The sequence below is a fragment of the Thamnophis elegans genome, chromosome 3, assembly GCF_009769535.1.
Source record: "Thamnophis elegans isolate rThaEle1 chromosome 3, rThaEle1.pri, whole genome shotgun sequence".
Classification (NCBI taxonomy): domain Eukaryota; kingdom Metazoa; phylum Chordata; class Lepidosauria; order Squamata; family Colubridae; genus Thamnophis; species Thamnophis elegans.
This window is the reverse complement of record NC_045543.1, coordinates 118,647,536-118,667,299: the sequence shown is the minus strand read 5'-3', so window position 1 is coordinate 118,667,299 and position 19,764 is coordinate 118,647,536. Positions and strand designations below refer to the sequence as shown.

Below are 19,764 nucleotides of genomic sequence, written 5' to 3'. Positions count from 1 at the left end.
GCTTTCGATACCATCGACCATGGTATCCTTCTGCGACGACTGCGGGAGGTGGGAGTGGGAGGCACTGTTCTGCGGTGGTTCTCCTCCTACCTCTCGGACAGGTCACAGTCGGTGTTGGTGGGGGGGCAGAGATCGTCCCCGAGGCCCCTTATGGGGTGCCGCAGGGTTCGGTCTTATCCCCCCTACTATTCAACATATACATGAAACCGCTGGGCGAGATCATTCGGAGGCACGGGATAAAATACCATCAATACGCGGACGATACACAGCTGTATCTGTCCGCCCCGTGCCAACTCAATGAAGCGGTGGACGTGATGAACCGGGGTCTTGAGGCCGTTAAGGACTGGATGAGAGCTAACAAACTGGTACTCAACCCAGACAAGACCGAGTGGCTGTTGTGTTTCCCTCCCAACAATTTGGCCAACGTTCCATCAATCAGGCTGGGGGGTCAAAATTTATACCCCTCAGACAGGGTCCGCAACTTGGGAGTCCTCCTGGACCCACAGCTGACTTTTGACCACCATTTGTCAGCTGTGACCAGGGGGGCATTTGCCCAGGTTCGCCTGGTACGCCAATTGCGGCCCTACCTGAACCAGGAGGCTCTCACAACAGTCACTCGAGCCCTTGTGATCTCTAGGCTGGAATACTGCAATGTGCTCTACATGGGGCTGCCCTTGAAGAGCATCCAGCGACTTCAGCTAGTCCAGAATGCAGCCGCGCGAGTGATTGTGGGCGCACCGCGGTTCGCCCACATAACACCGATCCTCCGTGAGCTGCGCTGGCTACCTGTTGATCTCCGGGTGCGCTTCAAGGTGCTACTCACCATTCATAAAGCCCTTCATGGTAGTGGATCTGACTATTTGAGAGACCGCCTTCTGCCAATTACCTCCCTTCGTCCCATCAGATCGCATAGAGTAGGCCTCCTCCGAATTCCATCCGCCAGTCAGTGCCGACTGGCGACTAAGTGGAGGAGAGCCTTCTCGGTTGCAGCTCCGACGCTTTGGAACGATCTCCCCGTGGAGATTCGCACCCTCACCACCGTCCAGACCTTCCGCACAGCCCTCAAGATCTGGCTATCCCGTCAGGCCTGGGGATAAGATCCTAATCTCGCCCCGCCCGAATGCCGAATGAATGTTGTGTTTTATTGGTTATTTTTCTTTATTCACATTTCTTTTGTGTCCTGTCTTACACTCCCCTCCTATGAAATGTAAGCCGCCCTGAGTCCCCTTCGGGAAAAGGGCGGCCTATAAATGTCAATAAAATGACTAAAAATGACTAAAAAAAAAAAAAGCAAGGAAGCAAAGCTGGTAGAAGTTCTACCATGTATTAAACTGCCATCTGAAACTGATTTTCATTTATCCAGAAGACTCTTTACCAAAATTTATTGAGAAGTTACAAAATTCCACTAACGAATTATTTCTTATTTAGAACCAACTAGACAACCCCTGTCTCAATGGGTCATCATTTCAGAGATTCTTCCTTACATTAACAGATCTAAACACAATGAAACAGAAGTGATGTCTAACTTCCTGCTATTTTCCCCATTGAGGTTCCTTGTGGGAAGATAGCAGGAAGCATCAGAAATCATCCGTCCCTCCCTCTTCCTTCAGGGAAGTTCAGTTCAGGGGAGGTATGCAGGGGAGGCAGTGCAGGTGAAGGAGAGTGCGTGGAGGCGCGCAAGAAATGCTGCCTAGGTTGGGGAAGGAAAGCAGGGGGATGGAGCAGAGGTCATGGAAAGCACAAAGAAGGGTGGAACAAGTTGACAGAATGCACAGGGCGTTGACATAGACTGAGAAGATTCTACTGGGGGGGATCTTCCCTCCCTCTCTTCCTTCTTCTATTTCTTTCCCTTCTAGCAGGGGATTACAAGACTGACTGGGAAACTGTCACAGAATGTTGAATATGAAGATCATTTGACAACAGCGAAGGCACAGCAACAAAGCAGCAGCCAGTAGCACTGAAACATATATATAGTGTTACATTTTTGCTGATAAATAAATAAAGGGACACTAATATAGATCTATTTCAAGCTATTTAGCTGTCATCACCTAGCCATACCCTTGCTGGGATTCAAACTTGGGCTGCTTACATATTAGGCAGTTGTATTAACCTCTAAGCCACAAGTTCTCCTCCCTTTATCAGCTGAGCCAGTGAAGAGATTAAGTGTTTTTTCTGAGCACCTGGTTTACCCAAATATGGGAGGGAGCATACAACAAAATGGTTTGTCATATGAGCGATTGCCTGGAAGGTTCCTGAAGTGGGGCTGAAAGGCGAAAGGGAAGCAGTATTCTCCTTCCCATATTTGGGTAGACCGGGTGCTCGGAAACACACACACACACACACACACACACACACACACACACACACACGTACGCCCAAATATGGGAAGGAGAATACTGCTTCCTTTTCACCTTTCAGCCACACTCCAGGAACTTCTAGACAGAAAAACCATTTTGTGTTGCAGACAAGGGATGAGAGCTTGTGGCTTAGAGGTTAATATAATTAAGTATAAGTATAATCTTTATTGTCATTCTACTTAAATACAACGAAATTGGTTTTAACCTCACTGGTGCAAAATTATAACAGAAACAAAAAAAGAAAGAAAAAGAAAAAAACTACTTGTGCATGCAGTGATTGTTGTTGTATTTAAAAGTCTCGCAGCCCAAGGATAGAAACTTAAACCTGTTTGTTTGGCTGGCTATACTTTGATGTCTTCTGCCTGATGGTAGAAGTGCAAAGAGACACTGACCAGGGTGTGAATCATATCTGAGTATCTTCCTTACTCTGCTAAAGCAGCGAGATCTGGCGATATCATCCAGTGGTGTCAGAGGGCAACCAATGGTTTCTTGTGCCGAATTGATTTGATTTGATTTTGATTTGATTTAATGAATTTATAGGCCTCCCAATCCCAAAGGACTCCAGGCGGCTTACAGAATAAATTTTAAAAAGTAAAAAGTTAAAAAACGGAGGAAGAACAGATTAAAAAAAACCCACATCATGCACCCAGTCTAATTGGGGCTGGAGGTCAACAGCCCCAGGCCTGCCGGAATAGCCAGGTTTTAATAGCCTTTTGGAAGGCCATGAGAGTGGGTAGGGTGCAGATCTCTGGGGGTAGTTCATTCCATAGGGTTGGAGCAGCAACAGAGAAGGCCCTCGCCCAAGGGGCCGCCAGCTGACATTGTCTGGCTGATGGCACCTGGAGAAGGCCCACCCTGTGCGATCTTATCGGCCGTTGGGAGGTATGCGGCAGAAGACGGTCTTGCAGATATCCAGGTCCTAGGCCATGTAGGGCTTTAAAGGTAATGACCAGCACCTTGAATCGCGTTCGGAAACCGATAGGAAGCCAGTGCAGCTCGCGGAGGATAGGTGTAATGTGGGTGTACCTTGGTACACCCAGTATCGCTCGCGTGGCTGCATTCTGGACTAGTTGTAGTCTCCGAACACTTTTCAGGGGCAGCCCCATGTAGAGCGCATTACAGTAGTCAAGTCTTGAGGTGACGAGGGCGTGAGTGACCGTATGAAGTGCCTCCCGATCCAAATAGGGCCACAACTGGTGCACCAGGCGAACCTAGGCAAAGGCCCCCCTGGTCACAGCCGACGGGTGATGTTCTAACGTCAGCTGTGGATCCAGGATGACCCCCAAGTTGTGGACCCTCTCTGAGGGATGTAAATTTTCACCCACCCAGGCTTAGGGATGGACTATCTGGGCTGTCCTTGGGGGCAACATCCACAGCCACTCGGTCTTGGCAGGATTGAGTGCGAGTTTGTTCACTCCCATCCAGACCCTGACAGCTTCCAGGCACTGGCACATCACTTCCACCACTACGCTGAGCTGGCACGGGGTGGAGAGATACAACTGGGCATCATCCGCGTATTGATAGTATTTAATCCCGTGCCGACGAATGATCTTACCCAGTGGCTTCATGTAGATATTGAATAGGAAGGGGGGCAAGACCGAGCCCTGCGGCACCCCATATTTAAGAGGCCTAGGGGGTCAACCTTTGTCCTCCAACCAACACCAACTGCGACCTGTCGGAGAGGTAAGAGGAGAACCACCGTAGAACGGTGCCTCCCACTCCCACCTCTTCCAGCCATCGCAGAAGGATACCATGGTCGATGGTATCGAAGGCTGCTGAGAGGTCAAGGAGCACTAGGATAGAGGAATGTCCTCTATCCCTGGCCCGCCAGAGATCATCGGTCAGTGCGACCAAGGTGGTTTCGGTGCAGTATCCAGGCCTGAAACCAGACTGAAAGGGGTCTAGGTAATCTGTTTCATCCAAGGTCCGTCGGAGTTGTAGGACCACCACTTTCTCAACAACCTTCCCTAAAAAAGGGAGGTTGGAGACCAGACGATAGTTATTAAGAATGGCTGGGTCCAGAGAAGACTTCTTAAGGAGGGGTCTTACCACCGCTTCCTTCAGAGGTTGCGGGAAAGATCCCTCCTGCAAAGACGAGTTTGTAATCTTCTGGAGCCAGCCTTGTGTTACCTCCCTGCTGGTCGAAACCAGCTAGGAGGGACACAGATCCAGCAAACAGGTGGAGGCACTCATCGCTCCCATGGCCTTGTCCACTTCCTCAGGGGTGACAAGCTGGAACTCATTCCAGGAAATCTGAGCAAGACCCTCCCTCGGCATCTCCGCTAGTGCTGTCCAAATGGAGTCAAGGTCTGTCCGAATCTGAGTGATTTTGTCCGACAGAAACTGAGCAAATTCCTCAGCCCGTCCCTGTAAGGGTTCCCCCGTGTCCTCCCCCTTCAGGAGGGAGCGGGTTATCCTAAACAGGGAGGCTGGGCGGGATTCTGCGGACGCAATAAGAGCAGAAAAATGTGCACATTTTGCCACCCATATCGCCACTAAATAAATCCTAATAAAGGCTCTTAATAGTGTTTGGTCGGATTCAGAGTTGCTAGCCCTCCAACGTAGCTCTAGGCGTCTCTTTTGGCACTTCATCTCCCGGAGTTCCTCGGTAAACCAAGGTGCCCTCCTGGATCCACTGCTGCGGAGAGGCCGCAAAGGCACAATCCAATAGCTTCCGAAAGTCAAGCCTCAGCAGGAAGTGATCTGACCATGACAAGGGCAAGATCTCTATTCCCCTTAGTTCAAGATCACGTCTCCACTGCCCCAAGAGAAACAAGGTCGAGCGTGTGTCCCGCTCTATGAATCGGACCCTGAATTACCTGGGTCAAGTCCATGGTTGTCATGGAAGCCATGAATTCCTAAGCCCCATCAAAGTGTTCACCTAGAGATGGCAAGTTGAAGTCCCCCAGTACTATCAGTCTGGGGAACTCAACTGCCAACCCGGCTACTGACTCTAGGAGCTCAGGCAGTGCTGTTGTGATGCAGCTGGGAGGTAGGTACGTCAAAAACAAGCCCACTTGAGCCCCTAGGTCCAACTTCAAGAGCAGAGACTCACACCCTACAGTCTCTGGAGCAGGGATCCTGCGAGGAACTAATGATCCTCGGATAATAACTGCCACTCCCCCACCCCTTTTTCTGGTGTCGAGGTTGGTGGAGCACCTGGAACCCTTCTGGGCACATTTCTGAGAGGGGGACTCCTCCCTCATGGCCCAGCCAGGTTTCAATAATACATGCCAGGTCTGCTCCCTCGTCAAGTATTAAGTCCCGGACGAGGGGAGCTTTATGGATCACAGACTTGGCATTTAGCAGCAGCAACCTGAGACCAGGGCCCTGGCTTCTTTTGCCACCAGGTCCTTGAGTTGAGCTTACATGGCCGGAACAAGGGATCACTGTAATGCAGTGAGCCCTCCTTCCCCGGTAATGGCTAGCCCTGTGGCTCCCATCATACCTGCCCCTCCCGGTCGTGACTGAGATACTACGACCCGTCCCCTTCTCCCATGGCCCCCATTCTTCCCGGCAGGCCACATCTATCACTCATTCTAGGACGAGAGGTAGGTCTGGGCCCCCTTCCACTTCTGCTTATGCACTCAGTGGAGGGGGCACCAGGCTGCGCTCTCGGCCCTCTCATGTATGCTACACAAACACTCTTTCATACATACCCCACTGTAATCATTTAAAAACGTACAAAATACAGTAATATAATATATAAAAGTTAATTAAATTAAAAGTGGGTTCATTCATCTTCATTCACACCACACATGCTCCACCAGCAGAGATTACGCAGATCTTAAATTCCACCCAAGCAGATTCGCGCAGTATGGGAAGCCGGAACTAATGATGATGCAGGGGGGAGAGTTCCTCAATCCTTCTTCCCTCCTGTGGGTCCGGAAAAGTGCAGAGGGGGCCAGAGGGCCCAGAGTCTGAAATGGCTGGAGCGGTTGCAGGGGGGGAGTGTAGGGGCCAGTTAGAAGAGATGCTTAAGTTCATGCCCACGTCCCCACCGCTTCCCGTCGTTTCCTTCCGTGATCACTCTCTGTAGTGCCTTTCTGTCCACAGCTGTTAAACCAGCATACCATACTGTAATACAATATGTGAGGATACTTTCTATGGTGGACCACAGCCGATTGCAAGATTATACACTACCAGTGTAGAGATTATATAGAACCTGGGCTATTTTTATATATTAGGCAATATTTAAAAATAGCCCAGGTTCTATATAATCTCTACACTGGTAGTGTATAATCTTGCAATCGGCTGTGAATTTAAAAGATGATCAGCCTGAAAACCAAATAATATATCAGGCCTCTTTCTTGAACAATGCAATTAAACAATTTTATAGCGTTCTTTGAAAGAATGTCCTGCTCGCTTGTGTTTTTTTAAAGACAGAGATCCTTTTAACTTCTTCTAAAAGTGCTGCCATTGATGAGAGACTGTGCTATTTCATGTTGGGTTGACTCTGGCAAGCAAACCAGGACATGTCCAGCAGGTTATCATTCTTCCCCCAGTTGTTTGCCTATTCCCATTGTATGTCTCTATAGGCCTCATTCCCACACTCACCTGGACCTAAGCCAACACTGCCAGCTTCTTTCCAGGGAAAATTCTTTGTGGGATTGCTAGTAAGGGACCCGTCTTTAGGCTCTTCCTATACACTGCCTCTTTGCTAATAACAGCAGCATTTATTTTCTTTCTCAGTCACTCCAACTATACTGCTATGGTGCACTCTCGCTGAGAAATAGCTCTGATCCTTGATATTTCAGCATTTTAAATATTCATCCAAATAGAATTTTCAGAGTTTAAATAGAGGACTTGTCCAGAGGGAGCTGGATGAATAGTAAGCTTCCATAAATCCAATATGCCTTCTACAGTAGCTACAAGTTTTAGTTTTTAAGTTTTCCATAACAGGATTTTATTTTAAAAATGCATGAAATAAATGAACAAAAATGAAAACAGTAATAGGAAAACCTGAAACAACAACCCATGTTAAAAACCTGCAATACTAAAATAATCAATAAAGTAGGCATAATATTGGACCATATATGTGAAATACGAAGGTAGATGGAATGATTTTGCGCTATTGTATGGGCATTCTGTGGCAAATGAATGACAACACTGCAACAGAGGAAATAAAATCACTGAATATGAAAAATAAAAAAGCTATAGGAAATATATTGCTAGCAGGGAAAATACTACCATTAGGGAAAATGGGGCAGTGCTTCAAACAATTCAAACTATAAACTGCATAGTACTAAGGTATTGAAAAAATTCTGTACCATTATCCTTATTCAGTATCCCTTGAATAATTTATATTCAGTTAAAATAATTCAAAGCTATTCAATTATAGGCTTCAGCGGACTCTTCTTTTGTCTGATACAAGAGTCACACATCTCCAAAGCTATACATTGATTAAACAAATAAATATACTCGTTGTTAAGGACTTATTCCACAAGAAAGCATTAAGGATCGTGTTTCTACAAACATTCCATTTATGCTTGAAAGAAAGTGAGCTGAAATTACCCACTGGATTGCACACCGTGATTTTACAAGGATCAGAGCAAGTGATTATGAAATGTGGAACAAAAGTTTAATTGCTCTTGGCAAACTGTTTTAATTCTAAAGATATCGCTAAGATTCAATGAAGATAAGATCTTCAAAAACAGATAGGGAAGAAGTTTTAAGGGAAAAAAGGAAATTGCGAATTAATGTATAGAACCAAGGGTAGTTTGCAAAGATGGTAAAGTATAGAACCTGAGAGATTACCTGATAATTTGTAGTTTGGGTAATGAAATGTCTGCAAGAAAACAACCAAGCTCAGAGAGTCCCAAGGACTCCTCATTTCAGCCCTGAGCTACTAATATTTTCCTTTATAAGTATAGAACAATATAGTGAAAGTTGAGATAAACTAGGTTTAGTTGCATTTCCTTTGCTTTTTTCTTATCTTCTCCCAAGATTCTTTTGTTTAGTGTTTCTTATTCTTTTTCCGCACTTTGAAAAGAAATAGAATGCTGGGTATATATAGATGTAGGTATAAATATATGCTATTTTAGATCTATTGTTTTGAACATACTGTATATACTCGAGTATAAGCCTAGTTTTTCAGCCCACTTTTTGGGCTGAAAAAAGCCGCCTCGGCTTATACTCGAGTCAGTGAAAAATTTGCCCGAAATGGAGGAGAAAAAGGGGCGGGGCCATGCCGCTGGGTGACACTCGTGAATGGCCCAGTGCCCCTGTGAGTTTCCCCTCCCTCTGTGTCAGTTTGCCGCGCAGCGCGCACCGCACCATCCCCCCTCCTCACGTTCTAATGTAATGCAGGGCTGTCTTACGATTCCCCTTCCTCCCCCTCCTGCCGCTCTGCAACGATGTCCCACCTCCTCCTTGTTATGGCAAGCAGCCACATAGCGATGTCCCACCTCCTCTGGTACAGTGATCCAATGATAGGAATCACTGTGCCGTGTGTCATAGGAGGCGGGACATCGCTCCCGCAGCTGCACGGGACATCATCATCACAGCGGGACATCAGCATCATGAGGTGAGTGAAGTATTTCATTGAATACACCGCTAGTTTACTGTTTTTCTTTGAAATATATATTCAAAAACATTATTGGTATCTATTTTTATTTTTGAAATTTACCGGTAGCTGCTGCATTTCCCACCCTAGGCTTATACTCGAGTCAATAACTTTTCCAGTTTTTTGTGGTAAAATTAGGTGCCTCGGCTTATATTCGGGTCGGCCTATACTCGAGTATATACGGTACATTGCAATCACTGGACCAAATAAGTCAGGAGGAATATGCACATATCTTTATTTGAAAACCTTGTTTTTGATTAACAAAATATAGCAAATGTTTGCAATTTCTTAATTTTAAAAAAGTAAAGAGTTTAGTCTGTTTTTAATCTATAACAATACACACAATATTTAGTGTGTTTAGGAAACTTACATCATCAGTATTATAGAGGTGAAAATATAGTAGTTTTCACAACCACTCAAATTCATATCTCATATGATTTTACTTTCTATTTCTAGGTCTGTTTCGTATTATAATAAACAAGCATTTCTGAAAGTTAATGTAAAGAATATGGTTCCTACAGAATGGTTTTAATTAAACTCTGAATACATCATTTTTATTTCATGTTAGAACCTAATAACTTGTTTCAATGTGTTTTATTCCTATTCATGTCTCTCCATTATTTTCTTTTTGTATCCAGAAAGGAATTACTATAATATATGGACATTATATTAGAAATAAAGAATATATGACAGATGAGGACACATGGAGAGAATGGAGGCTTTTAGTGAGCTCAATTATCACATCACTCTAGACATGTATACCATGCTGGCATGGTCCAACAAGCAAGGAATTTTGAAATATAGAAGCATCCGCAGGTTATACCTTCTGCTAGTTGGTCTTTTCTTTCTTCCTTCTCCGTATATATAGCAATTTTACATGACTATATTTAAAGATCAACAAATGTCAGTCTTTCCTGCCAATTCATTCAGAGAGCTATTATGTCCCCCAAAAGATCCTAAAATCAATGATACGTTTGAGCCTGACATTCTGAAAAGGGAAATGAAATGGCCTCAGAAAATATTGCTGATAACAAAGCTGTAGGAGATGATGAAATATCAATGTAACTGATTAAAATTTCACAAGATAAAGGCATTAAATTGCTGCATGTGGTTTGTAAATAAAGCATGGAAGACACAGCAGTGGCCAAAGTCTGGAAAAGGCATGTTTTTATATGACTCCGCCAAAGCAGTGCTAAGGAATGCTCAAGTAAAACAATCACAGTTATTTCACATGCTATTAAGAATGGTCAAAATTTTTACAAAGCAGATTCAGCAAAAGATGGAGTGAAAACTCTGTACAAGCCAGATTCAGAGGAGACTGACAATTTTAAGGCCTGGGGATTCCTTAAAAAATCTTTCTTTTTGCTTTATTTGCTGCCAGTTCAACCATTTTGGGTCATGTATCCATATATACAAAAGGGATGAAGCTCCCACAATGATGACATGACACTATTTTTGTTATTTTGCCCCCCAACTTTGACATGCCCACCACCTAATGTCACTGCTTATTTAATCTCTTGTTGCTAAATCCTGGTGTAATGCTTTGTAATGAAAAAAAGGCACTGTGACTGCTAGCTATGTATACAAGATTTTATCCTTCTAAGCTCAAAAATTCACAGGGATTGAGAGTGTAGTCATAACATAAAGAGAGGTCTTGCTGCTTGGGAGAAAGACTATGACACATTTAGATAAAATATTAATGTGCAGAGATATCACATACACAACAGATACTTAATGCCAAGGATATGATGTTCCCAATTGCAATATATATTTGTGAAAGGTGGAACATCAAAAAGGCTAAACAAATAAAAAGAAATATTTTTAAATAGTTGAGAATGCCTTGGACTGCATAAAAGCAAATTATTCAGTACTAAATGGAATAACGTCTAGGTTAGTGATGACTAACCTTTTGGTTGTTGGGTGCCAAAAATGCAAGGGTGTGCGCACGATAGCGCATGGGCGTGCTGGCATCAATAATGCAAAGTGTGCCCCCACATGCACATGCGCAAACATCCCCCCACATACACACACTCCCCCCACGCGCACCGCACTACTTGCCTCCAAGCTGAGCTTGCTATTTCCTTCAGGGGGCCGGGGGAAGCCATTTTCGCTCTCCCCAGGCTCCAGAGGATTAACTGAAGCCTGGGGAAGGCGAAAATGGCCTCCCCCAACCCTCCAAAAGGCCGAAAATCAGCTGGTTGGTAAGCTGAAGCTGACAGCTCCCATGCCAGCAGATATGGCTCTGCATGCCACCTGTGGCACATATGCCATAGGTTCACCATCAGGGGTTTAGGTGCTCACTAGAAACATTAACAATTAAGCTACAGTTTAGATATGTTGAACTCAATACAAAGATAACAGTTAATAGAAGAGACCCTGATGCTGGAATAAAATGGAAGGCAATTTAAAGAGATTGACAGTAAACAAGAGAAATAGATATTATCACTAAAGATACAATAAGCTTACAAGGATATAAAAATAATCAATTACCAGTAGACAATCCTGATGAAATGGTAGGTTATAATAGTGGGAAGCAACTGAATGGTTGAAGAACATAACTATGTAAAGGCTCCACATACTACCAGTTGTCACTGAACTTGGCAATTCAACAGGATTTGTTGGACCAGTAAAATTTATTAATTGCTAATCTCTTATAACAGTTAGTTGCTTCTATACATATTTACTTGGGAATCTATCCTGTCAAACACAACGAGACTTTTGAGTAGGTGCTATTTATCTGGTTCTTAAGAGTAAAGCCCATCAAACGGGCTACAGACCTAGAATCATAGAACCACAGGTTTGGAAGAGACTTTGGCGGTCTTTTGTGTACAATTTCCTGCCCAGGACAGGAATCCTCAGACTATCTCAGACAGACAGTCCAATCTTTGCTTAAAAATCTCCAATGATAGAGTATCCACAAGTCAGGAGGTCAGTCATTTCAACAAGTAATAGCTGATGGTCAGAACATTACTCATCTTGTTTAGATCTCTCTCTTTAATCTTTGGTTCTTGTCTTATCCTGGGGCACAATGGAGAGTAAATCCGCATCCTCTCCCCTGTAACATTCTTTAATGTACTAGAACACATTCCTTATCCTTCTCTTCTTTAGAGATTTTTTCCATTGTTTTCCATAGGATTTAATATCCTGGTCTTTCAGCCTCTTCATTGCTCTTCTTTACACTGTTTCCTCAGCGTCATTTGTGTATTATGATGACCAACACTAGATGCAGTATTCCAGGTGTGGTCTGACTAGTGTAACATAAATTGGAACTGTGTTCTCCACAATATAACACTGTTAATGCAGTACAAAAATGCATTGGTTCTTTTTGAAGCTGCAGAATGCTTAATTTGTGGTCTATCGGGACACCCAGATCTTCTTCACAGGGACCAGTGTTGAGCCACGTACCACCTTTTGTACTTAGACACAGTTTTTCTACCAAATGGCAGTGTCAGGTTCCGAAGGGTTAAGAGAAACAGCCAAATACAGAGAGAGTTTAAAAATGCAGCTTCTCCGCACCAACGAAGCACTAAGGCAATGAATAAATTGTCAGAGCTGACATCCGGTGCTCCCTACCACCTTTTATACTTTATTTGCTATTTAGGCTAAACCCCATCCCCCACCCACTCCACCCACACACCCATCACCTCGTGACCCAGTGTGAAAACCACCCGGCAATCAGTCATGGCTTGTTCTCAGTCAGTTATCAGTTATGGAGAGTTCTCAGCTGGATTGCTTGTGGAGGAGGAAGATCTCCAGCTGGTAAGCACGATTCCTGGCAGCTCCCACAGCTTCCCCCGCCCGAATTACAGCTCCAGGCCTATGAGTTCGCTGGAGCTGACAGGCAGATTCCTACATTTCTTGCCACTGAACCACATTTTATTGGTAAAGACCCAATATGCAAATTGATCAAGATCCTCCTGAACCTTAATTCTATCTCTAAAGGTGTTAACAATCCCCTTCCAATGGCTTTATGTTATTTCCAAGTTCGCTGAGCATACCTCATATCCCTTCGTTTAAATCATTTATAAAAATTTGAACAGCACTGGCCTCAGACTGTTAAGTGTCCCACTGCATACCTCACTCCATTTATAAATAAATCCATCAAAGATCATGAATTTCTGTTCAACCAAACTGTGACCCTCCATCACATATTGCTCCATTTTATCAAAAGGGAGTGATGGTTACCTTTCTCAACTAGCTTACTACATTCTAGCTACACAACATCTACAGTATTCTCTTGATCCGGTCACTTAAATTTTAAAAAGCAATAGGACTAGTATGGCACAATCTAGTTTTAATAAACCCATACTGCCTTCTACTACACCTTGTTCCTTTTTATCCGCTTGCCAACCCACTATTAGATATTCTCTTTTAGGATTTTCCAGACTGGTTTCAAGCGGATTGGTCTGTAGTTTCTTACATCTACTTCCCCACCACCCTTGTATACATAGTGGTTCTGATACCACATCTGCTGGTTTTCTTTAGCACCCTGGCATATAATCCACCTGTCCTGACATCTTGAATTCAAAGCCGATATTTTCTCACTACTTCTTTTCCCACATTGTCCAGTATTTCTCTTCTGATCTCCAAGTTAGTTAGAGAGAAAAAAAGTCCCAGAGCCTCCAATCAAGACATAAAACTCTTATGATGGACAATTGGTTTGTTGTTGTTTTTTGTCTCCAGTCTCTTAGAGAATCCCATCAACTGCGGAACAGAGAAAAAGCCTTGCCATAGAATATAAAGGGAATTTAAGATAAATACACAAAGGATTGCCCTGCAAAGATACAACTCATCACTAACACAGAAGGGCTTACATCTTATATTCATAGACTGCAAAATCAAAATATTTATCTCCTCATATAATTTTAGAATCTGTAATATGATTTATCAGGAGCATTGGCAACAGAAAGCAGTACACACACATCAGTTTTATCATTATAACTGTGAGCTCCTTGACGAGGGGAAGCTAGGTTTCCCACTTACTGAGAGCAGTTCAGACAGCCAATTCTTAATGTACCATTTTAACATCTCATCTTCCATTTATGAAAAGCATCAGTCAGTAAATGGGAATGCCTGAAAAATTATGTAAATTGAATAAGCTATATGGTACTATCAATAGCACCTTCACTGCTTCCATGTCCTTTCTGATTTTTTTTTACATCTTTTAAATTAAAAATAATTAAATAGGAAGCTGGCAGAGCACAAACTGTCAGCCTGGGAGATGCATTCTGCCTCATTTTTGGAAAGAAGGGACTTGTGAACCCTTGAATTTATGTAAGCAACTCCTGGTAGATGTCTATGGAGATTTTCAGTCAATCTGAGGGATAACCCTGGTAGACTGCATAATCACATCCATTTTGTCTTCTTGCCAATGATATAGAATTACTTTTCAATGTGTTTTTTTGGGGGGGGGATCTTTTTTTTTTAAAAAAAAAATCAATCTTATCTACAATGTTTATTTTCTGCAAGGTTTTTCATACACTATATACCAACCAGATTCAACCCTGCTTAACTGTCTGAGATTGCTAATTGCTATTAGCCACTGATGCTATCTAAAAGAACCTACCCATAAGGTTCAGTTCCCTGTGATTGAAGAAATGATGGAAAGGTCATTCTGATTCACTGAAATGATCTAGGGGTTTTGGACAATTTATATATCTTCGTTCCAGGAGGAATAAAAAGTAAAGGAAGACGTCAGTACTCGAGTTTCACTCCCCCTTTAAAAGTTCATCTCTTATACCAGCAATATCGAACAGATTTCTCCTCTGCCTTTCCCTTCCTATATGTAAGAATAGATGTGTGTGTGTGTTTCTGTGTCTTATTTTTAATGTATTTTTTAATTGGTAATTTAACTACCTGTTCAACATGTACAGCAGATAATTTTTCTTTGATAAATAAGACTAAAACAACAAACAAAATAAGTTTCTCTTCTCTGCCCCATCTCCAGCTCCATTTCTAAGGAATCTTAAGATTCACATCTTATATTGTGAGATATGATAATAGGAAACCCACAGGTGTTCTATTAAATTCTGCATCAGTGTAAAATTTAAATATAAGAAACCAATAACATAACATGCAACAATGAACAAGATTTTTAAATGTTACTGGTGTGTGTTTTTGAAAAGCCCTGAAAACATGTAGTAAGGAGAGAGTAGTCCAGATATCTGTGGGTTGGGCTATTTCAGAGATGAGGCCATCATGGTAAAGCCTTGAGCATACAGTCTTTTCCCAGTAACTGGAATCCCCACAAATTTGGGGTTCTCATGAAGGGGCCATTATATTCTCACAAATATTATATGTATAAGATACTAGAAAAATACCAATAGTTGATTTTCAATTAACTGTCTGTGTTTTGGCTTCTGTACTTTTACTTTTCCATTTCAATCTGCCTATCATCTCTGAAAGGTAAGTAGATGTTCAGAATAGCAGACGATCCAAGATCTTCTTGGTTGTGGTCCACTACTTCTGCTCACTGCTAATTTTCAATGTCAACTTCTACCTGTGACCATGCATGCAATAACTTCACACAACTTGTATTAGATTAAGATATAAGAGGACAAATGACCCTTGCAGCATCTTTTCCTGAATAGTAAAAGTAACATACAGGCAAGTCCCCATATTCTGAAAAAGAAAAAGCGTCCCAACCACAGGCAAAAGACAGTAGAATATCCATTAATCGGTTTCTGAGGGATTTCTAACTACCAGTTGTAACAGCAACCATGACTCCCCTTTTCATTTACCTTTGGTAAAACAAATCTCCATAAACTCAATTCTTGGTGACTTCAGGGACACAGCTGCACAGTATAATCTTCTTGACAGCAATATCAGCATGATTTGCCTCTGAAGGATGTTTCCCCAATTTTCCAATCTAGCCAAAAATGGTATTTATCTGAGACTTTCCCTTCCAATGACTAACCAGTTTTGCAGGGGAGCCTAGGGGTCCAAAAAGTCAAAATGGCGACGAAAACCATGTGATGGAAAGCCCCTCCTCTTTCTACATCCGCCCCTTTTTCATATGATTATGTGTCCACGAATCGTCCTTGACTCCTACCAATCACGTAACAGAATTTTCACATGACGATCGACCTTCCGCGTGCCTTAGTTACAAAAAAAGCGGGGCTTCCATCGCATGGTTCTCGCCGCCATCTTGACTTTTCTGACTCCCTTCCCCGCAGGTTTGACATCCCACGGGAAGTTCCCGGGTTCAAGTACCGCGAATTGACTTTGCCCCCCCACCCTTCTAAAAAAGGTGTATAGGTGTGGCAAGCCTCTAGGCCTACCCTCTTCTGTTGTGACATACACACACACCCCATTCCACACACCCAGGCAGCCCAATAAATGAAAAGCTGTTCCCTCCCGCTTCGCACCGACTGGGGAAGGGGCGGTGACGAAGGGAAAGGTGGGCAAAGGCAAACCATCCTTTCGCTTTTGCCTGGAATTGAGCGCTTTTCGTGCCGTTTGTCTCCAGTCTCTTCCCGTTTGCCGCTACTGTTGCTGCTGCTGCTGACGCCGCTGCCAATACTGTACCCCTCTCCGCACCCGGCGGATGGACACGGCTGAGACGGCCTTCCTCGATTTTCCTTCCCGACCGCGGCCCGCCCACCTGCCAGCGCATCCTCGGAGCGCCTCTGGCATGGACCGCGCGCGGCGGTGGCGGCGGCGGGAGGCCGAAGCAGGTAAATGGGCGCGGGCCTTTCGTCCGGCAGCACCGGTGGCGGTCGGCCCGCCGTTCTGTCGAGGGGGAGGCCTACTCGTGGCGGCAGCGGCCTTAGGACGGGAGCGTGAAAATAAGATGCTGCTTCTCTTCGGCGAGAGCAAAGGCCGCTTAGGGGGTTGAGGCGCCCCGGTTTCCCTCCCGCTGTTGGGAAGAAGAGCAGCGCTCGTTTCCACGCCGCTTGGTTATAACAGGGCAAGGAAAGGCAGATGGGGATGGGGACCGCTTTCAGGTTGGGTTCCTGAAAAATAAATCCCTTTCTTTTGAATGGGTGTCTTATGAATTTTGCAAGATGTCTCAACTCTCCTTAGGTGTATTATTGGAATTGGGGTTCCAATAAGATTTCTATTGTGAACTGTATGAGAAAACTTTCAAGTAACCAAAGATTTGTTTGTTTGTTTTTTAAGTGGTAAAGGTAAAGGTTCCCCTTGCACACATGTTCTAGTCATTCCCAACTTTAGGGGGCGGTGCTCAGTCAGGCTGTCCCAAGACATCTCCGTGGTCATGTGGCTGGCATGACTAAACGCCAAGGGCGCAGGGAAGGCTGTTACCTTCCCACCAAAGGTGGTTCCTATTTTTCTACTTGCATTTTGTACATGCTTTCAAACTGCTAGGTTGGGACAAGTAACGGGAGCTCACTCTGGTACACAGCACTAGGGATTTGAACCGCCAAATTGCCAACCTTTCTGTGTCCCCTTTAAAAAAAAGTAATAATGACATTTAAGTCAATCTGTGAGGTAGCAATTTAAAGTTATTTAATTTAGATATTATTTATCAGATGTCCAGCCCTTCCTTATCAATGGAGTCCGAATGGAGCAAGTGGCCAGTTTTAAGTTTCTGGGTGTTATCATAAAAGAGGACCTGACCTGGGGTCCTCACATTGCAGCACTGGTCAAAAGGGCCCCGCAGAAATTATACTACCTGAGACTTCTCAGGAAACAACAATTGAATAAAAAACTGCTGGTGACTGTCTACCGCTGCACCATAGAGAGTATTTTAACTTATTGCACCTGGTTTGCCAATTGCACAGTGGCAGATGGGATAGCACTCCAGAGGGTTAACTTCATTGCCCAGAGGATCATTGGTCCTCTCCCCTCTTTGGAAGAGCTTTATAGCTCCCGCGCCTTAAGAAAGTTCAAAACATTCTTAAATATCCATCTCATCCTGGGCACCCTTTTTTTGAACTATTACCATCTAGCAGATGGTACTGGATAATAAAAAAAAGGACAAATAGGCTGAAAAACAGCTTCTATCCCAGGGCAGTAACTTTACTAAATTCTATTGTATAGTGCAATACTAATGCAATATCAGGTTGTCAATTCAATTATATAGAATGTGAAGAATGTGTGTTTGTTTTATTTTTATAGTTATAATGTACACTGGAGATGACATTTAATTTCATTTACAAAGTGCAATGACAATAAAGTAAACTTAAACTTAATGGCTGCAGCATCTTCCCCATTCCTGGCTGTAAGCGAGGGTGCTGACTAATAAAGTAACTAATAGTTTGGTGTAAGTTTAATCAGCACTGTCCCAAAACAACAGTAAGTTGGGCAGGTTTATATTATTTCAAGGATGTCTGGGAGTTGCTGTAAGTCACCTTTGTGGAAATGGCCTGTATTAATGTGGTAACCTTGGCAGCATTAAGGATCTGGTTTGATGAGTTCCTATGTTTGGGTGGAATGGGGGAAAGCATCCCTGCTCTAATCCAAAGGTAGGCAAAAGATGGAGCTAGATCCAGAAAATATATCCGAGTGATTGCTCACTGCCTGTTGCCCTCCACGCCATGATTAAAGATACCGTATATACTCGAGTATAGGCCGACCCGACTATAAGCCGAGGCACCTAATTTTACCACAAAAAACTGGAAAAGTTATTGACTCGAGTATAAGCCTAGGGTGGGAAATGCAGCAGCTACCAGTAAATTTCAAAAATAAAAATAGATACCAATAATGTTTTTGAATATTTATTTCAAAGAAAAACAGTAAACTAGCGGTGTATTCAATGAAATACTTCACTCACCTCATGATGCTGATGTCCCGCTGTGATGATGATGTCCCGTGCAGCCGCGGGAGCGATGTCCCGCCTCCTATGACACACGGCACAGTGATTCCTATCATTGGATCACTGTACCAGAGGAGGTGGGACATCGCTATGTGGCTGCTTGCCATAACAAGGAGGAGGTGGGACATCGTTGCAGAGCGGCAGGAGGGGGAGGAAGGGGAATCGTAAGACAGCCCTGCATTACATTAGAACGTGAGGAGGGGGGATGGTGCGGTGCGCGCTGCGTGGCAAACTGACACAGAGGGAGGGGAAACTCACAGGGGCACTGGGCCATTCACGAGTGTCACCCAGCGGCATGGCCCCGCCCCTTTTTCTCCTCCATTTCGGGCAAATTTTTCACTGACTCGAGTATAAGCCGAGGCGGCTTTTTTCAGCCCAAAAAGTGGGCTGAAAAACTAGGCTTATACTCGAGTATATACAGTATAACAGTTAACAAGGAAGTAAGACAACTGTCTTTGAAACAGCTAGTGTTCCCACTACTGTCAACAGACATTTGTTATGTCATTTTCAAGTAAAATAATCTAAAAAAAATAATTAAATATAAAAATAATTAAAACATATAACTATTTCCATCAAGTTTTAAAAAAAGTGTAACTAAAATAAAAAGTAATCCTGAAATAATTACTATTTAATTTAGTAAATTTGTTAAAAATTGTGTTTAACAGTTACTTCAGCTCAATTTCAAGAATTTCTGCTCATGGTTGCATTGCTGAATCAAAGTATCTGGGAGAAAATGGAGTTCAATTCATCTTCAGTAGATTAATTATACACTATTTAGCTTTTTGAGATAGGCCAGGTCAGAAAACTGAGGTTGCAAAGATTACAGGAATGCTTCTTTGTGGCACTCGGTTATAATAAAAGAATCTTAAAAGCCTACTACTTTCATTTTGACCCCTCTTATACCAAACAGAATCAAGGTGGAGTTACAATATTTTTTCTTCATGTCTTGCCCTGGCCTGTTAAAGTGCTGTTTGTGTGAAAAAGCTGCTTAACTATTGAAAAGGTTCTTTTCTTCCTAAGGGACAGGCTACAAATTTGTTGAAAGTTCTACAAAGGCATGACTT

General features: G+C 43.4%; 1 protein-coding gene across 1 annotated transcript in view; it reads left to right on the top strand.

Annotated features, from left to right (window-relative positions):
• The first annotated feature begins 12,603 nt into the window (after nt 1-12,603).
• The window catches only part of RNF180 (ring finger protein 180), a 50,238-nt gene continuing 43,077 nt past the window's right edge, over nt 12,604-19,764 (top strand). The window contains 1 exon segment of the mRNA XM_032213877.1: nt 12,604-12,681. Coding sequence (XP_032069768.1) covers nt 12,604-12,681 — 78 coding nt within the window.